The sequence below is a fragment of the Podarcis vaucheri genome, assembly GCF_965113315.1.
Source record: "Podarcis vaucheri genome assembly, chromosome: 9".
Taxonomy (NCBI): Eukaryota; Metazoa; Chordata; class Lepidosauria; order Squamata; family Lacertidae; genus Podarcis; species Podarcis vaucheri.
This window is the reverse complement of record NC_138767.1, coordinates 17277196-17297820: the sequence shown is the minus strand read 5'-3', so window position 1 is coordinate 17297820 and position 20625 is coordinate 17277196. Positions and strand designations below refer to the sequence as shown.

General features: G+C 44.7%; 1 protein-coding gene and 1 long non-coding RNA gene across 3 annotated transcripts in view; both read right to left on the bottom strand.

Annotated features, from left to right (window-relative positions):
* Positions 1–20625, bottom strand: part of LOC309540207 — a 146183-nt gene that overhangs the window by 67223 nt on the left and 58335 nt on the right. The gene's annotated exons all lie outside the window — the stretch shown is intronic.
* Positions 1–20625, bottom strand: part of MMRN1 (multimerin 1) — a 68286-nt gene that overhangs the window by 14372 nt on the left and 33289 nt on the right. The window contains exons 4-6 of one of the 2 annotated variants that reach the window (XM_082236328.1): positions 17164–17274; positions 14665–14838; positions 2435–4387 (exon numbers count right to left, since the gene is read on the bottom strand). In XM_082236328.1, coding sequence (XP_082092454.1) covers positions 2435–4387; positions 14665–14838; positions 17164–17274 — 2238 coding nt within the window. The remainder of the gene's footprint in view (positions 1–2434; positions 4388–14664; positions 14839–17163; positions 17275–20625) is intronic. The other variant, XM_082236329.1, reaches the window with a different exon arrangement.

Genomic DNA, 20625 nt, shown 5'->3' with positions numbered 1-20625 from the left:
TGATGAGAGTTATAGTCCAGCAACATCTCGAAGGCACTGTGTTGGCTCCCCTGACCTAGAGAAAAGAGCACATTCTCCTCACTTGGATAGCTCAGTTGATTAGAGCGTGGCGGTGATAAAGCCAAGGTTGCAGGTTCGATCCCTGTATATGACGGCTGCATATTCCTGCATTGCAAAGGATTGGGCTAGTGATCGTCAGGATCCCGTCCAACTCCACAATCCTATGAATCTATGAACACAATAGCATATTCTGGAAACACTGCAACAATTCATTGGGCCATAGGTCATTGGTGAAGTACAGTGGTACCTCTGGTTACGTACTTAATTCATTCCAGAGGTCCATCCTTAACCTGAAACTGTTCTTAACCTGAAGCACCACTTTAGCTAATGGGGCCTCCTGCTGCTGCCGCGCCACCGGAGCACGATTTTTGCTCTCATCCTGAAGCAAAGTTCTTAACCCGAGGTACTATTTCTGGGTTAGCAGAGTCTGTAACCTGAAGCGTATGTAACTTGAAGCGTATGTAACCCGAGGTACCACTGTACATGATTTTCAAACAGAAAAGCACAGATTCCACCCCTGTCATCTCCAGTAAAGAATGTCAGGTATCAGTTGTGAAAAAAGACTCCTACATGAGATCCTTGGAAGCCAATAAGGAATACTGAGCTAGATGGACCAGCGGACTGAGGTAGCTTCATATTTCCACTCCCACTTCCCACTGTCCTGGAAATAATCTTTGTCACATATATGCGTTGAATGCAATACTGCCTGTTGTGAAGGAGCAGCTTTGGCTGGAACACGGTAAAGTTTCGCATGGAAAGATGCTGTTCTGCCCACAAAAAAGGCCGAGGCACTTCATCCACACAGCTGCTGACTTCTGCTGTTTCACTGCTGCGCAGAAAATGCTTCCAGCGGTTTAAGGCAGAATGAGTAAGCAGCAAGATATGAAATAAAGTGGAAACATTATTGAAGCCCCAATCCACTTTAAACTTCCTGCGTGCTTGATTATCAGATGAACTGCAAGCACTTGACTCGAGGCATGTCTTGAGCGTGTGCACCGAGGTGGAAGGAATGGAAATAAAGAAAAAGATGACGGGGGACATAAAAGAATAAAAATGCCTTTGCCGTTCACCAATTTACTTTATTGTGCACAAAACAATGTCATTTTGTCAAAGGCTTCTCTCCTGAAATATCGTTTTAAATTTGATCTCAGATTATTTGGTCGGTATAAAAACTAGTGCTAATTTGGTCTGGATTGACCTGGATTCCGTATTTCCACAGTCCTCTTGCAAAGCGCACTCAATCCTTTCCTACTAAATTAGGGACCTGGATGCAAATTCCATCCTTACACTCCATAACAATTTGACTAGATTTCCCCAGAGCACCATGCACAATGCGCTGTTCAGCCACAGTGAATTAACTGAACGCTGTTCCTTAAGCACAACCCACCTTGCACACCCTCCACTTCCTCTGTTCCCTTGGCGAGACCCTTCTGCAGCCTTACATCAAGAGTCCTGCCAGAGAGCTAACTAAAGCCCCACAAACAGCAGTTAATTTACCAACCCCTGTGTGAAGCCTAATTTCTGCCATCACCATTCAACAGACAACACAAGAACAGAGATTCCACAGGACCAAATGGTGCAATTGGGCGATCCCACTGAGTTGCCCTCCCGACAGCAATGCCAATGTCACACACAGGAATTGTGGGGCCCCCACCTTTTCACTATTCCCATAAGTGACAGTGATGGCAGCTCTATGGGGCCACCTAGATTTGCTGGGGATTTGAACTTGGGACTTAACTGGATTCAAAATGGTGGTGGCGGCGTGATGTGCTTTATGTGTACTAGTTACGGCCTCTGCCAGCTAGTTCCAAGTGGACCAGGGGGATGCAATGTTTTCACACCCTCCTGGGAGGAAAAACATTTGCACCCAGTGCAAATTACAGCTTTGGCTTCCAGGGCTCTCTGCTCACATGCAGAATCTCATTCTCTGCACCAAGAGCATTTGAAGAACATAATATTTGATTCTTATAGCGGCTGGGAAGGGCCATGGCTCAGTGGCAGAGCACAGGTGCTGAATGCAAAAGGTCCCAGGTTCAACCCTTGACATCTCCACATGGGACTGAGAAGGACCCTTGCTTGAAACCTTGGACAGTCAGTGTCAACCAGTGTCAACAATACTGGCCTAGATGGACTTCCCATAAGGCAGTGGTTCTCAACCTGTGGGTCCCCAGATGTTGTTGGACTACAGCTCCCATCATCCCTGAGCTCTGGCCTTGCTAGTTAGGGGTGATGGGAGTTGTAGTTCAACAACATCTGGGGACCCACAGGTTGAGAAAGGCTGCCATAAGGCATCTTCCTATGTCCCTACAGAAATCTGTGTGGATAAGTTGCAAGTTTGGGCAACGTTACTAGTAGTAGTATTAGAAAGCCTTACCTGCTTCTGAAGCGGTGTCTGTGTTTCTCTGCATTCGTCCAGCCTGGTTTGCGGTCGTGCTCACTGGGATCTTTTTCACTGGCGGTGGCTTTTTAGAAACAGGAGGAGTTGCCTTCAGACGTTTGGTAATAGTGTCCACTGCCTCATCTAGGGACTTGTCTACATACCAGGTTAGATTGGATAGGATTGTTCCTGCTTTGACCTCCAGCATGGATTCTGTGAGCTCTTGCAAGCCTTTCTGAAATAGCAAGTTGTCTGGATGAGCGGCTTTCACTAACCTGGGGATGCTGGCATTCATTCCCTTTAGGCTTCCTGAGACAACCTCACACAAGCTCCGTGCTTCATAGGCAGTCTTGTTTAACACAGGGATGGTCACAGAGAAGCGTATGGATTTGGCTTCTAGCGCCCTGATTCTGGAACTCAAGGCCTGAACCTGAAGAGAGATCACTTTATCCTTTTCCGTGGAAGCAGCTTTGATGTTTCTTACTGTGACGCAGTTGTTTGCTAAAAACTTGGTTATTTTTGCTTCCACTGCCGCCAGGCGACCTTCATAATCTTCATGTTCCTGAGTGGAGCGTGGCCCCTTTCCATCCAGGTGGCCAATGTCATGATGATGCTCTTGCAGGTTTAATGTTGCATTTAGATTATGGCGAACTATGCTGAGATCACCAGATGATGAAGAAGAAGAATGGATGGCGTTTGAAGTAAAGACACCTTTCCTGTTCTCATTGACTAGCACCTGAAGGGATTCATTCATCTCTTGAAACCGAGGTATTAATGTCAATATGCTTTCCATCTTCTCAGCACTACTACAGCAGGCCTTCGTTTCATTCTTCATAGTACTCAATGTTTCTTTGAGCACATAGTTATCCTGGATAGTATCAATGGCACTGTTGATAACCATCATGGTCTTGTTTAAGCCATCCTCCATTAAAATGAAACATTCATTAATACGCCTCTCAGAGATTTCATTGTAAGCCTGAGCCTCATCTTTAAGCTCCTTCTTGCTTTTGACGAGTTCTTCAGTGGTGGAACTTAGTCCTGCCACAACACTGGTTAAATTTTCCAGCTTTCTGCTTATAGCTTCCATTGCAATCTGTTGCTCATATTCCGATGTAAGGCTGAAGGGAACCCCTTGCTCAATCAAGGGTTGGAGGATCTCCATATCGTAACAGAGGTCATTAATTTGCTCGTTCATCTTGTCCATCTTATCATCCAAGGGAAACACAAGGTTCTCCATGCTTTTATTTAAGGAGTGCATGTTCTCTTCCATGCCCTTCAGTCGTGTTTGGAAGTCCCGCCGGCATTTGGACAATATACTGCTGCACTCTCCATGTAAGTTATCTCTCTGGATCTCCAACGCTACGGTGAGGTTACTGATCTTGCTGTCTTGGACTCTGAGGTCATCATAGAGCTGCAGAACCATCAGACTCTGTGTTTTCACTTTCTCGTGAAGACCAACCATGTAATCTGTAAGGTTATCGGTTATTGAGTTCCCTGCTGTTGGGATGTTCTGGTCTGAGATCCGTTCAGCTGTCAACAGCTGTTCATGCACTTCTTTCATTTGAGTCAGAGTCCTGTTCAGAGATTCATAGTATATGTTGCTCCTTGAACTTTGATGCTCCAAGGCTGCTTCTATTGACCTCTGATGTTCCTGCAGGTCTTCAATTGGCTTCTCACATGTAATGCTTATATCCTCTTCAATATGGAGGATCTGGGTCCTTATATCTAGGATTTCTATCCTCGTGGGCCTGCTTTCTATATCTGCAGCCAATTTGTTGTGAGAAGCATTCAAGCTTTTGATCATTTGTTTGATGTTCTCAAGATCTGCAGACAGACCAGACGTAATCTTGAAAATCTGGGCCACTGTCTCTTGTGTTTCACTCTGGGATGCTTTCACCTGCTCTCTTACAATTTCTTTGACTAGCTCAGCAATGCTTTTGGACTTGAGATCTAGAGGGGGGGGAGACACAATGCCTTAATAAATAAAGAGCAAGTTGGAAAGAAAGGGAAGCAAAAATTCAATACTTAAGCATTATGTATGTATCTATGTTTGTATAGCAATCACACTCTCCCCACCTCTTATGCGGTGGAATATTTCAGTTGCTGAATCTCAAGAGGGTTCTGTGTTTGAATAGTGCTTGTGCTAGTTGTTCTCATCCTTTTAATCAGTTTTGCTGTCCTGAGGGAGAAGCCATAATATGCTGTTCCCTGCAATTATAGACTACTATGACAAGGTGAAATGTAACCATGGCTTCTAGCTTAGTAGACCATAGATTTAAAAGACCTATCACTCAGGCAGATACACCGTTAACTTTCCAGGAAAACGGTGGACTGTCAGGAAGACAGCAGAGGCTCTCAAGATATTTTAATTGTCAGCCACCTAATTAGCACTGAAAGCACCTCCTGAATTTTGTTATTTCGGAGGGAAAAAGAAAACAGAGCTAGTCTGCCCTGCCTTTTTCAAAAGGGTGCAAGCGAACTTTTTTGTGGGGGGGGGGGAGAGAGCATGCAGTAGCATTCTGTAATGCCTTAAAGGCAGACACATTTTTGTGGCCCAAGATTGAATAGGCTGGAATCTATTTATTAAATCAGGTGTCACCAACCCAGTGCTTGTGGACCCCATGGTGTTACCAAAGTCTTGCACTGTGCCCCTGGGCAGGTGCCCCAGACTCTGAACTTTCTTTTTTTATATATAAAAAAAAATGTAAATAAATCAAGTCTCTAGCTCTCCTAGAAAGAAAGTTATGGGCCAAAATGTGCAGGCACTTTCTAAGCAGTGATACTGGTACAGTGGTACCTCAGGTTAAGTACTTAATTTGTTCCGGAGGTCCGTACTTAACCTGAAACTGTTCTTAACCTGAAGCACCACTTTAGCTAATGGGGCCTCCTGCTGCTGCTGTGCCACCAGAGCATGATTTCTGTTCTCATCCTGAAGCAAAGTTCTTAACCTGAAGCACTATTTCTGGGTTAGCAGAGTCTGTAACCTGAAGCATATGTAATCTGAAGCGTATGTAACCCGAGGTACCACTGTACTGAATACTGAGGAATGCTCCCTGCTGCTGTTGGACAACAACAGCATCAGTGTGCATGCACACATGTGTAAAATGAATATTTTGTGATCTCCACAAGCAGGACCAGCAGGTCACAGCTGACTTCTGATGGTGAGCATAAGGTTGTCGGAGACGGCTGTCTCTTTAATGTTTTGCGTTGCCACCGCTACCCCAGATGCAATTTTGTGGGTGGCGCCCCCAGTACTCTCTCAAAATGTGCCCAGCATTCCAAAAAGGTTGTCAACCCCCATATTATTATGGGTCTGATGAAGCGTGTTCCAGACTACAAAAGGCTGTGACCCAATAAATTTCTTAAGATGCTAAGCTCGCAAGCACAGCTAATGTGCAAGGTAAAATGAATTGTAGCCCAACAAGATCTGGTGGGCACTACACTGGCATCTCCTGCCATACCACAATGACTCTCCGCAGGAAAGTGGCAATGAAGCAGCAGTGGCAGGAGCAATATTATCCCCCACACCTCCAAAGGTCAAGAACTCCATAATGAAAAATTAGAAAGCCATATTAGAAGGAATAAGGGACATTTCACTATTCCCTTCTACGTGTGGGCTGAAACAGGGGGCAATGACTGTAGCCATCTTGAATATTTAGTTTCTGAGTAGGAGTGACAAGCACCTGCAGTGCTCATATTTAGTTAAATGCAACAAAGCAGTGGCAGATGTATGTATTTATATACACTTTTATCCACCCTGTGTGAGAAAACCCTCTTCAGTTAGCGTACAGAGTACACAACAAACAAGTATAATTTAGATGAATTAGCTTTGATTTAGAAAGGCATCTGAGTTCAATCTATTCAGCCAGTGTGGTGTAGTGGTTAAGAGCGGTAGTCACGTAATCTGGGAAACCGGGTTCGCGTCTCCGCTCCTCCACATGCAGCTGCTGGGTGACCTTGGGCCAGTCACACTTCTGTGAAGTCTCTCAGCCCCACTCACCTCACAGAGTGTTTGTTGTGGGGGAGGAAGGGAAAGGAGAATGTTAGCCGCTTTGAGACTCCTGAAGGGGAGTGAAAGGCGGGATATCAAATCCAAACTCTTCTTCTTCTTCTTCTATTCAGCTGCGTCTTTAATACCAATGATTATGGGTTAAAGTGACAATATGGTTGAATAGCAGTTTTTAAAAATAATAGTAATAATAATAATGCTCTATCACATGGAAAAGAAAATGCAAAACAATGTATATCCATCTATATCTTTCATCTATGATCTATCTCTCTGTCTATCCAGGCATTGGTGTACAAAGCCATATACAGCTTGGGACCAGAATACTTTAAATATCCTCCCACTCCCAACATACTCAACTGATTGCTGCATTCTGCAGTACAAAACACCCTTCAGATACCATCATAATTCCACACGATACCGAAATTGGAACTTTTGGAACTCCCTTCCACTTTCATAGAATCATAGAATCATAGAGTTGGAAGAGACCACAAGGGCCATCGAGTCCAACCCCCTGCCAAGCAGGAAACACCATCAGAGCACTCCTGACATATGGTTGTCAAGCCTCTGCTTAAAGACCTCCAAAGTAGGAGACTCCACCACACTCCTTGGCAGCAAATTCCACTGTCGAACAGCTCTTACTGTCAGGAAGTTCTTCCTAATGTTTAGGTGGAATCTTCTTTCTTGTAGTTTGGATCCATTGCTCCGTGTCCGCTTCTCTGGAGCAGCAGAAAACAACCTTTCTCCCTCCTCTATGTGACATCCTTTTATATATTTGAACATGGCTATCATATCACCCCTTAACCTCCTCTTCTCCAGGCTAAACATGCCCAGCTCCCTTAACCATTCCTCATAAGGCATCGTTTCCAGGCCTTTGACCATTTTGGTTGCCCTCCTCTGGACACGTTCCAGTTTGTCAGTGTCCTTCTTGAATTGTGGCGCCCAGAACTGGACACAGTACTCCAGGTGAGGTCTGACCAGAGCAGAATACAGTGGCATTATTACTTCCCTTGATCTAGATGCTATAGTCCTATTGATGCAGCCCAGAATTGCATTGGCTTTTTTAGCTGCCGCGTCACACTGTTGGCTCATGTCAAGTTTGTGGTCAACCAAGACTCCTAGATCCTTTTCACATGTACTGCTCTCAAGCCAGGTGTCACCCATCTTGTATTTGTGCCTCTCATTTTTTTTGCCCAAGTGCAATACTTTACATTTCTCCCTGTTAAAATTCATCTTGTTTGTTTTGGCCCAGTTCTCTAATCTGTCAAGGTCGTTTTGAAGTGTGATCCTGTCCTCTGGGGTGTTAGCCACCCCTCCCAGTTTGGTGTCATCTGCAAATTTGATCAGGATGCCCAGACAGAAGCCTTCTCTATTGCATTTTGGCATCTGCTAAAGATGTTCGTCTTCTCAATGGAGGTCTATCCCAGCTGATATCTAAATTTGATTTTATGTAGGTGCTGTTGTTTCATTTGCTTTGGGGTGTTGTTGTTTTTTTAAAAATGTTGTTATAGATGTAACTGTTTAATTTACGTTTTAATTATACTGTAAATCACTTTGGGATGCTTCGTGGGAAATATTCTATAGTACGCTAAGTAGAAATTGAGGTTTTAAGCTGGTATAATCATTAGTATAACAACATGACCAAAAAAATTGCAAACTTTCACCTAACCTGAGGCAGAAAAAGAAAAGGGGAAGAAAGAGAAGGTTTAACTAATCAGAATACAAGGAGGGATTTGTGACAGGAATTGCATGTGACCACATGATGTCGAAACAAAGACTTGTCTTGTGGGGGTCAATTAAAGAATTCCCTCATCTCTTGCCAAATCCTAAATCAGTGCTAATTGGCTAAAGAAACTTAAACAATCACTAATTGTTTAACAGAGTAAAAGCCACCCTGAACTAAAATGAAATAATCTCCTCAGAAGATTATGTTTCTGTGGGGCTCTACAGGCAGAAAAGCTCTGAAAGATGAGAAGAATTACATTAAAACCCATAACTTTGTACTTGTTTACTTATCCTGCTCTCCTCTAACAAAGCGTTCAGTGTTTAGACAGCCTAGATTTATAAGACCCTTGGCCGAATTCTCCTTATTCCGAAACATTAACCCGAATGCAAGTACAGCAAAATATTTCAGCTGACAAGTGCAACAAAGTGCACAAAGGAAGGCAGGAAACTTTGAGCTCAGTGTCTGAAAGGGAAGCTTCGTGGTGCTCCAAGGGCTCCAGGCACTTCACCTCAGTAATTCTTACAGCAGCTTATGAAGTAGGCTGCTGTTCTTGCCCCCATATAGGCTGAGATAAAGTGGTTTGCCTGAGGCCACCTACTGAGTTTGTAGCTGAGGTAGCATCTGAACCAGAACTCCCCAGACATATCAGTTGGATATGTTGGGACTGAGCTGATACTTAAGGTATTCTGGACCCAAGTTGCATAGGGCTTTGTACACCTATCTGTACACCCAGGAGTTTTCTCCGTCTGTAGACTCTATCTGTAGACTATGGAAGTGAGAGCTGGACCATAAAGAAGGCTGATCGCTGAAGAATTGATGCTTTTAAATTATGGTGCTGGAGGAGACTCTTGAGAGTCCCATGGACTGCAAGAAGATCAAACCTATCCATTCTGAAGGAAATCAGCCTGAGTGCTGACTGGAAGGACAGATCCTGAAGCTGAGGCTCCAATACTTCATGAGAAGAGAAGGCTCCCTGGAAAAGACCCTGAGGTTGGGAAAGATTGAGGGCACAAGGAGAAGGGGAAGACAGAGGACGAGATGGTTGGATAGTGTTCTTGAAGCTACCAGCATGAGTTTGACCAAACTGCGGGAGGCAGTGGAAGACAGGAGTGCCTGGCGTGCTCTGGTCCATGGGGTCATGAAGAGTCAGACACGACTAAACGACTACAACAACTTCTGTGCAGCTGTGCCAAAATGAATTTCTGTGCCAAAATGAATTTGTGTTCTCTGCCCTCTCCCTTTCTCTAACACACTGACAACTCAGCATGTGACTAGGGTCCCTTCTACACCATACATTTAAAACACTGTGATACCCCTTTAAAGAGTCATGGCATCCCTCAATAAATTCTGGGAGCTGCAGTGTGTTAAGGGGGCTGAGAGCATGTCATCTGAAGCATGTGGCAATGGAGCAAGCAGCCATGGAATGGCAAGGAACAAAGCCAGCTAAAGTCCTCTTTTGTCTGTTTCTTGCAGGTGGCAGATGTGCTCCTAGACGGCATCTTTTGAAAAGTCCTGAGGTTGCTGAGTTTTTAAACAACAACACAGTGATCTTCTTCTGATAAATTTATCTATATAAGGGGCTGCTGCATTGGAAGTGATAATAGTTATTGAAATGCAGTTGAGTTTTGAGCACTTGCGTGTGTTTCTGTTTGAAAAAGCAGCAAAGTCAAAGAATAGCAGCAGATTTTTAGGGAAAGGGGGTGGGAGAGAAGTCAGTCTTGACATGCATATTGCATCTTGTGAAATAGCCCAGCAAACTCTTCTGCTGCTTAGATGAAGAGGTTGCCAGAGGGTTTTCCAGCTGAGTAATATAATGGGAAGTAGGTGGTGGAGGAGGGTGATTTTCTTAAAGATGCGATTTCATAAGGTGGCACGCACATCACTTGGCCATGTACTCATTCATTTAAAACAAGGTGGATTACAGGTGTTTTCATATTTCCCAAAAAAATGCAAAGAAGAAAATCAAAACAGTTGTCACTTCTCTCTTAATTTCCATATGAAAAGAAATCACATATTGAATATTCTCTTAAACTGCCAGGGCATTCCCTTCTTTCTTTTTTGCAAGGAAACAAGTGAGAGATTCCATGACTAGGGTCAAACTTACATGGCTCTTTCATTCAGCAGCAACCTCATTGTTCTTTCTGCCTAGCTATGTATCTTCATTGAGTTTAATGGTGGCATGTCACAGCTAAACATTCATCCTCCTGCCACCCACCAAGGCTCGCAGAAGTCATCGCCCTCCTCTCTCCCAGCTCTCATCAATTTGACTTTTAATGGAAGGATGGAGAGGAATGAGGACGGTTCAGAGGTCCCCTTAGGTTATGCAAAGGTCATCTCTGAAAATAGGGTGGAAGGTTGCAAAGAACAAATGCAGAAGGCGGGACAGATCCAGCATAAATCTAATACAGGCAGAAAACAGGAAGGCAGGAAGTAAGTAGAAAGGCACTCTTAAGTAAAGAAAGGCACTGAGGCCTCCAAGCTTGGCTTAGGCTACATTAGCGTAGGCTAAGCTCTCATAGAATCTCAGAATTGTAGGGTAGAGTTGGAAGGGATACGGAGAGTCATCTAGTCCAACTTTCTGCAATCCAGGAATCCAGAATCATGATACACCGATTAGTAAATTCTATAGATACAGTAGTGTGATTTGAAGAAAGGGAGAGAGTGCCCAGAATGACAATTTACTGGGCCATTTTTTAATTTAAAAATTTACTATTAGTTTGTTTGTTTCTTCCCATGGAAAAATCCAAAAGCAATTTAACAATAAATCATGCTTTAATCTCTGCTGAATCTCTATTGTCAGGGTGTTCCACAGGACTGGGCCGATGACACTCAAGGCTTGATTTCTCACTGTTGTCAAATGAGCCTCACCAATTCTGGGAATGACCAAACACCCATGTTCTGGACTCCAGCTCATTAATATCAGGCAGACCTTGCGTTTGTACCATTTCTGATGCCTGCTAAAAATACTCTTGTTCAGGCAAGCTTCTCCAGACAGGTTATTTCATCGTGTATATCTGCTGTTAAACTCTGTTGGTTTTACCTATGTTTTGATCATTTTATTTATTTTATTGGCATCTTCATATGACCATTTTATGCCATTTTATGTAAACCGCTTATAGGTTTATTTATTCATTTTTAGATTGAGCACTCTATCAATCATATTCAATAAATGAATGAATGAAAGAATGAATTTAGAACTCATAGATGAGCAGAAATGAAGAAGAAAAAAAGGCAAAATGAAATAGGCTACATTCTAGAGGCACATTCTGGCCAAAATGAAGGATGAGGAAGTGCGAATAGTTTCAACAAGGAAAGAGTGAAGCACATATCTAAACCTTGGGACATATGCCTAGAGAAGTGGGCATTCCCACAATGGAATACCCACAATTCTTTTGGATGCCAACTCCCATCAGCCCCTGCCAGGATGGCCAATGGTCAAGGAATGATAGGAGCAGGAGTCCAGCAATATCTGAAGGGCCATAACTTACCCATCTCTGTTGTTGCAGGATTGCAGGATTCTATTTTGCAATCATGCTAGGACTGCATGAAAATTGAAAGTAATCACTGGACTGTAGGGGCGGGCATAAAGATGGTAAAAGAAGAATATAGAGAAGCGGAAATAAATCTTCCTTTGGGGGATAAGGAGCTGGAGGGAAAGAGATGCTGAGGTTGGGAATCAGTCTTCTGTTGATAGTAGTGTTGCTCTGCAAGGCTGGCAGAACAATGCAGAGAGCAGTACCCAAACATGCTGTAGAAAAAGGAAGCCTTTTCAAAGGAAAAATCACAATGCTATTTCACTAGCACAGTCTCCACACGTGCACGCACGCGCACACACACACACACACACAGTGTGCGCTACTAGAAGGATCGAGTCCCGTCAAGTCCCCAGGCTTATAATGAAAAGCTAATAAAAGAAGCTAATAGTAGCACTTTCATAAAACAAAGTGGTCAGAAGGATAATGCAATTTGTAAATAACTCACATAAATCAAAGAGAAAGCCAGCAGACAGGGAGTGGATCCGAGGTTAGCCTGGGACAAAGCTGATGTAACATGGGAAGGAAATTTCATTTTAAAAGCATCTAAAGCAAAATGCTGCCTCTATGGAGCCAATGATACAAATCTGTCGGGAAGTTTGGTATCAGTGAATGATTTGGGAACACAGAATGCTGGGGCACTGCTGAAACAAGTGAGTGTGGAAGTGATCTGTGTCTGGATGAGAGATGCATGTAAACTGTGCTAAGCGTTCCATGGAAAGTCTGGAAATATGTCACAGAATCATGGAGTTGGAACCCTGAGGATCATCTAGTATAACCTCCTGCAATACAGGGGAAGGAAGATAAGGCTGTAGCTCAGTCAGTAGAGCATAAGACTCTTAATCTCAGGTTCGTGGGTTCGAGCCCCACATTGGGCAAAAGATTCCTGCATTGCAGGGGGTTGGACTAGATGACCCTTGTGGTCCTTTCTGACTCTATGATTCTGTATTTCTTTGATGGGGTTCCAACAATTTACACACACACACACAGAGGCTCTTTCTAGCATAGTAGCGGTTCACAGAGGGATTGTGAATCTGGGAATTTCTGCAAGTAGATCATGGCTTGCTGTCTTCAAAGGGTCAAATGGATTGGGTTTCGTATGATCACAGTAATTTTCTTTTGTGCGTGAGCATAGAACCTTACTGTGCAATTGACAATTTAAGTGAATCCAAATGCAGCAAGGAAGTGGGATAAGATCTGACAGTGGTTCTTGCAGAGGTACATGTGCAAGTAACAGATTAACCTGCAGGGAACACACAAAAATGGATGGGAAGGAAGCTGACAGGAAATGGAAAATGTTCGAAGCCATATTGGACGTATACCCAAGGGTCAAGAATGCCACATAGCAATAAAATGCACCAGGATGGGGGTGGGGGGAGGAACAGGATGGATGGGAGAGGTGGTCTAAATATGACTGGGAAAAGCAGGGCGATTTGAGAGCAGTATCCAGAGCTCAGAAACTGCTGAGGCAAGTAAGGAATGGACCTGCAATGCATGAAGATGTCTCCAAGGGGCTTTTAGAGGCTCAAAAGTATGCTATTTCTGCATTACTACTCAAAGGCAATAGACATTCGAAGACAATATGCAGCACAACGAAGACCCAGGGACAAAATTCAATTGACGACAAACAAAGCGAACTGCTGAATGAAGATCCAGCATGTTATGTACTGAAGTTCTCACCATGGGCCAGCAGCGGGATACTGTAGATAGTTATGCAAATGAAGGATCGAAAGTGACATTCAGTGATTGGATAGTTTTAGAAAGTTGCTACAGTAACGTTGTACTGGAGCTCTATATAAGCAGGCTGACTGAGCCCTTCAGCTCAGTTCTGTTCTGGCCTCTGAATAAAGAAGAGCTGTTTGAAGAATCCCTGTGTCGTCTGATATGTTCACCCACAACTTAACACAGCACATTACTTGGGGCCTTTGCAGATGCAGTGTGCCCGCTTGTAATCACATGCGTGGCAGCACGTTCTTCTAAGCTGAGCTTGCCGTCCAGACTGTGGATTCTGCCCACTCATGAAACTGGGTGGGCAAGAAAGTGAGACATTCCCAGGGGGCGGACCCAACTGGGCCCACAGGCTTCTCTTGGATCCGCCCCTTTGAATAAAAAGGGCCCCACCTCCTACTTCAACAGCCACTTTGTCGTCGGATTCTCCACCCTCCCTCTCTGTTCTGCTGCTGTGTTTGGTGATGAAGACCTTGCTATGGATTTTGTCGGCTGCTATATTTGGGGACGGGTAGGAATTTTCCCACTTGGCAAATTGGCACCAACTTGGTGGTTTTCACCTTCTTCATAGCAATCATCACAACTCTGAAAGAAAGGAGGTGTCCCGTTAAAGGGGTCCAAGGGAGCGGCTTCTGTCCAGATGCCCAGATGGGGGTTAGGGCCACAGCACTCCCCAGGTGACAATCCAGCGAGGGAGATGCTATTTGATGTAGATCATAGGACACCCTCACTTCCGGTTGACCCCAGTGAGTGGGCAGGAAGTGGTGGCTTTACCCAACACCTATACCAAACCTCTTTACACCTGTAGTCAATATAGTTGTGGCCTGATTTGACCCAAATATGCCTAGTCAATATAGTTGTGGCCTGATTTGACCCAAATATGCCTAGTCATGTCCCTAGTCATGTCCCTTGTGTACTCACGTACACAACTACAAAAACTCTGCGCAACCTGTTCGTCCAGGGATGGGATGAGCATCCGCGACAGGAGCGCTAAAGGCTTTATCATTCCACCTTCAACACTTTGGCTTGTGGGGTACACCCAATCACCTTCTTCTTCTTCTTTCTTTTTAAGTAACAGAACAAAGGAAAACGTACTTCCCTGGCAGAATGTGGAATAATGGAACAGGACAGCCTAAGTCCATTTCTAATAGTTTCTTTCTCTCTTTTTCCTCCTCTTTCTCTTTCCCTGGCACTTTTAACTGGGTGAGTGATTGCATTAATTTCTTTCTTTTACCTTTTAGAAAAGCCTGGAAGTCTCTGCCCTTATCTTCATTGATTTTGCCTTCCAGAGAGGAGAGTGTCTCGCTCACATCACTCACGACGGCAGAAATGTTGTCAACCTTCTTCTGTAGCAAAGTCAGTCTCATCTCCTGGCTGCTAATCTGCTCATTCATTTTTTGCGCAACTGCTAGGTCAGGGTTAGTGGGAGGGAGAATGGAATAAAAGGAGAGGGAAGAAAGAAAGTCACTAAATTAAATTGCCCCCCCCCAAAAAAAGCAAGCACAGAAACAAATTCCATGAGCAATTGCCAGAAACGAAAAGTTTCTGCAGTCATTAATAAGAATGGGCCATTCTGATTTTTGTCATGTATCTTCAGCTATGAGTGACATTCATACAAGCACAGCAGCAAATAATTGCTGAATAATCCATATTCATTATAGAGTAGTTAGAATTCCAGGAGAGTATATGGAATAGTTAAGAGAAATTTAATGAGCCTAAGTGGAGCTTTCTTCCACCTAGTTAGTTTTCTATGGAGGATTCAGTTTTACTTTTTAAATTAGGGATGGGGAGCCTCTCCCCCCCCCCCACTTTTGCCTTCATTCCCTTGTGGGTAATCTTCTGGGGGCCACAAGCCCATGATGGTTGGGACCTGAGGAAAAAATGGGTGAAGCAGCAGCTAAGACTCTTTCTTCTGTACACTAAAAACCAGAGACTTTTGCATACACCAACCCTACATACAGCTCCCTATCCTCCATCTAGGCATGCAAAATGCATTATCACAGATCAAGGACATATCCACTGTGCAAAAGCACTTGAGGAGAGTGCAGATTGAGGCTACTGAGGAGCATAGCCAGGGGTTTGAGAAAGGGACATGGCCTAGGAAGAATTCTGAGGGCCATATTTGGCCCCTGGGCATGAGTTATCTGAACTCTGGTTTAAATAAAGGCATTATACTCCTGCATTTTACCCCCCCAAAATTGATCTAGCTGCCTTTCTGCGGACAGTAGATTGCACCACAAAAAGCATAGCTTGTTATCTCTGGACCACTGAATGGAATCAGCTTGGGGGTTCTTTTGGGTCCTTTGCTGTTGTTGATACTCAGATGGCCTCAAGTGGCATGGAGTGCCTTCCATCAGCTTCAGCTGGTGGCGCAAGTGCTCCCCTAGCTGGACTGGGAAAGCCTAACTTCTGTTGTCTATGCTCTAGTAACCTCTAGGTTATATTACTGCAACATGTTCTGCATAGGGCTGCCTCTGAAGATGGTTTGGAAACTTCACCTGGTGTAGAATTCAATAGCCAAGTTGCTCCCCAGGGCAAGACAGATGGAGCAGGTTGTATCAATCCTGGCCCAACTGCACAGGCTGCTGATTAGTTTCTGGGCCCAATTCAAAGTGCTGGCTTTGACCTATAAAGCCTTAAATAGCTAAGAACCACAGTACATCAAGGAGTGCCTCTCCCATGTGCACCATTCCAGACTCTATCATCATCATCTGAGGCCTTTTGTGTGACTCCTCCGCAAGAGAGGGTGGAAACACAAGAACGGGCCTTTTCTGCAGTGACCCCCCATTTGTAGAATGATCTCCCCAGGGAGGTTCAGCTGGCACCTTCATTTAGGCACCAGGTAAAAATGTCCCTCTTCAACCTGGTGTTCAGCCGATTAACATCCCGTACCCTTTCAAATGTGTTTCTGGGTAGGGGCAAGGGCAAGGGGGGGGGCTATTGGTTTGTTCTGTTCTTGTTTTTATTATGTATTTTGGGTTTTTTTCTCTTGTATTTTTATGTTTTGAACTGCCCTGTGATCTACGGATTTAATAAATAATGGTAACAGTAACCAGCAGCCAGTGCCCACTCCCAGTTTTGCAGGGCCCTTGGTCCAGATGTCCTCACCTTGCCACTGTCATCACTACCCATTGCATTCTCCCCGAATCTGCCCCAGAACCCAGAAGGAGAGGACAAGGCAAGCCGAAGCCCTTGCTCCTTTCTGTTATGTATGCCCATTCATTGCTCTGCTCATGGATTTGCATCTGTAGCCCTGCCCGCAACCTTCATGCACCTGGAGAGAACAGACAGAGACCTCAAGGAGAAAGACACCTGACGGTGCCCCCTTCCCTGGCTGCAGTGTAGGCCTGATTATACGAGCCCTTGCCCCTGGCCCTGGCACCACCAGCAGAAAAGATTGGCCATTAGCAATCATTTAACATATGTCACCGGAGCCCCTGACTTTATATTGCTTTTGTTGTTCCTTATCGGGCTGTTGTATCCAATAATGTCGTCCCGGAAAATGAATTTCCCACCAAGTGCGGCGGTGCCCGTGTAAGCCCATTCTCTATCAATATTCTGTTTTGCCCCCTCACCTTTCTGAGCAGACCCCACAAAGGAAAACAAGATTGCAAGAGACTCCAATGCTTCATCACATCGCTTTCAGTGGCCGGGGGGATTTCTTTTGTTCTGGTTTTAATAAATAGTGTTGACAATGATTGTGTTAGGGACTGCAGTAATTACAACCGCTGACCTGGGTCGCTGGGATCCTGCTGTTGCTGCTCTGGGCTCCCTGGCGTCCCCCCGCCGACAGCTGCGTTGCTCTCCGCTTGGTTGCTGTGTAGAAGCAATTGATCCTGTTGGGCTAAAACGGGGGAGAAGAATAAGGGTGAGCGAAACATTCGGCGTGACTAATTCACCCAGTACGCGGCAATATCATCGCTGGTGCACTCCGGTGCCCCCCAGCTCTTAGTCAGCTAAATCCTAATCGTTTGTGCTGATTCCCGAGTTAGCTGCTTTGCCCATCTGGACCACATGCTATGCCACCATATTGGCGGGGGATAGTGAATGGCTTTAATTCTTACCAGAGAGGATTATAAGTGTCTCCTTCAGGTTGCAATTGATTGTGATTTGCAGGAGCTCGTGCTAATGCAAGGTTCGCCCTCCCTTATCATTAGGAACACTTGGAGAGCGGCGAGATTAATGTTGAAGTGGAGGCTTAAAGAAGGGCATAGAGCAAGCCCCACATAGTAATTACATCGTGCCCATTGCTCAGCTCCAGTGATCATGGGGAAGAGTAATCCAGGTAATGGGCCCATATTAGGAATGCCATGGAAGTGTGCGAGGTTTAGATCTGGAATTCAGCTATGCCCTTTCACAATGCTCAGCGGATTTCTGAGCTACTAGATGTAAATCTGCAGCACACTTGGGGGTGGATATTTGCTGGAATTTTGGGGGACAGAGAGACAGAATCTCACTGAGGCTTGGACTAACCTAGCTGACCTTTCTGTTGTCTGTGAAACGTTCACTATGGGATTCAGGTTCCACACACAGATATGGAAAACCAGGTTATGTGCCGCTCCCTGGCTGATGTCCCAAGCACAGGCCCACAGCAAGGTTTTTCCTATTCTAAGAGAAGACATGAAAAGGGGAGTTTATATTTAAGAGGACAGTGTACAGTTAATTCAGCATTCCTGAATATAACAGACTTTCCATGGAGAGAGAGAGAGAGGGAGAGAGAATTTGGGAACCTGAAAATGCCTGTGATTTGAAAACTCCAGTTCTCATTGTCACTGAATGCTGAGGACACACCTCTGGAAGATAGATGAGAACTCTATTATCTCTCTTCTTAAGCAAGAACAGAACTTCTGACTCCGCTCAGATGCATCTAAGTCCAGTGCCACCTAGTGACTAAGCTACAAAATGGCACTATCCACCCAGTCGCTAATGCAGGACAAATAATGTCAATTTTAGTTTGATTAAGTCAAGTTGCTATTGACTTGATTGGCAGTCCAGTCCATGTCCAGTTTAAACTTGAAGAGCCCTAAGAAAGGAGACCATCAGGGACCTTGAAGATGTCTATCAACAGTCAGTACCTGGACAGCAGACCAAATAGGCACACACTGGTCACCTGGTCCCAGTCCCTGTCTTCCCTTCTCTAGGGAGATACATTATAATCTTTCATTGTGGGACTAGTAAAGCTTCCAGTGACATTGTCAAGTGTGCGATGGAGCCCAACTCAGAACAGAATAAAGCTAAAGTGATGCATTTCCTATAATTTATCCAGCAATCTTGAAAATATATATAGCATTTTACTCAAGCTCATTCTGAATCGAGACAGGGGGAGTTTGCCCATCATCACTAATAATATCACTCTCTGTGCTCTAGATAAGAATGAAGAATAATTAAATCTGTATTCAGCAGTTACCCAAGGGGCATGCAAGAGAACCATATCATTTTTAATAACGAAGGAACAAAATTGCACTCCAGATACTTGAGAATACTCTGAACTGATCTCTTCAGAGAGGCCCTTTCCAGTGAGTGTGAGCAGCAGGGATTCTACAGTAAATTGCCACAGTGTTGGCAATGCATTTTCTGTTTTATGGAAATGGGTTATCATTTATTTGTGCATATGCTATTGCACTGTTTACACAGCACATCTCACTACAATGGTAAGGATGACACCAAGCTGCAATACTTGGGATTTCTGTATTGCCAGGTGATACGTCAAGGTGCATGTTGTATCAAGCAAATCAGAACTCAACTGTTATAGCTGTTTTGGGATACTGAGAGGAGGGGAAGGCCAGACTCAGTTTGAGGGATCTGTTGACATAATGTGCTTTGGTAGGTGCCCATGGACCCTGAAGGACTTATCTGGTAATAGGAAATAGCAATGCTCCAATGAGCACTGAGCAGGCAGCTTGGAAACACCATATATTTCCCACAATGCCCTGGAGCAGGGGTAGGGAATATTTCGCAGTCTGAGGGCCGCATTACTTTTGGGACAACCTTTCAAGGACCATATGCCAGTGATGGGCAGTTTCTATCTCATTAACTAGCTCATTCTAAGCTGACTGGCAGCAGTTCTCTGTGGCTTCAGACAGAGATGTTTACCAGCCATATAAAGACATACCCGAGATTGACCTTCAGGCCCTTTGCTTGTAAAGAAAGCGCTCTACCAGCGAGCTGTGAGCCACCTCAGCCACACACACGGGACATTTCTGAGCACATTTGTTGTGCGGGGGGCAAGATATCCTTCTGTAAATATATCCCCATTTGTAATTTCATCAATCAAAGTCACACACATTTCAGTTGAGAGTAGCTGGCTTTTGAGCAGGCACCAGCAGCGGCTGCTGGCTCTGAGCACCGAGAAGGATGAATGCGGAGCCATAGCAAAATCTCCACGTATCCTTGAAATATATCCCAGCTGGAATTATGAAAAGAGGAAGGATTTCAAGTGAAGGGTGCTCACTAGAAATGAGCATTACATGCTGGCAAAATCAGTATCATGAGCCACGTAGTTTTGAACCTCGGCCATCTCACTAGCTTGTGCTGTCATTTAAAATGCTATGTTCTGCTCAGGGTAGAAGAGTCAGATCACTCATTTGTTGCAGGCAGAAAGCAGCCCCCATGGGTGGGTCAGGGGAGAAAAAGCGGTCACTGTGAGAAAAATTATATTGTGCACTAGCCTAGGGGGTGGAGGGGAAGTCATCCAGGGCAGATACTATCTAATCTGCAAATTCTGAACCAGGATGCAATGCAGCTATCCTATGAAATAAGCACGTCTAATCTGGAAATGCACACTAAATGTGTACAGATTTCCATGCAGACATCTTTAGTTTTTTCGTTTTTGTTTTTAAATGCAAATGGGTGTGAAAATGAACCAAAAGAAACTTAAGCTCAGAAAGCTGAGAAGCTGAGAGAAAGTGGAATTGGCAGATCTCCATGGAATGATCAGAGCAGCAGTTCTCTTGCTGGAAGCAGCAGGTAGGAACATTACACCAGTTCTGAAAGGCCTACAGTGGCTCCCAGTACGTTTCCGAGCACAGGTCAAAGTGTTGGTGCTGACCTTTAAAGCCCTAAATGGCCTCGGTCCAGTATACCTGAAGGAGCGTCTCCACCCCCATCGTCCAGCTCCAAGGGCCTTCTGGCGGTTCCCTCACTGCGAGAAGTGAGGTTACAGGGAACCCGCCAGAGGGCCTTCTTGGTGGCGCCC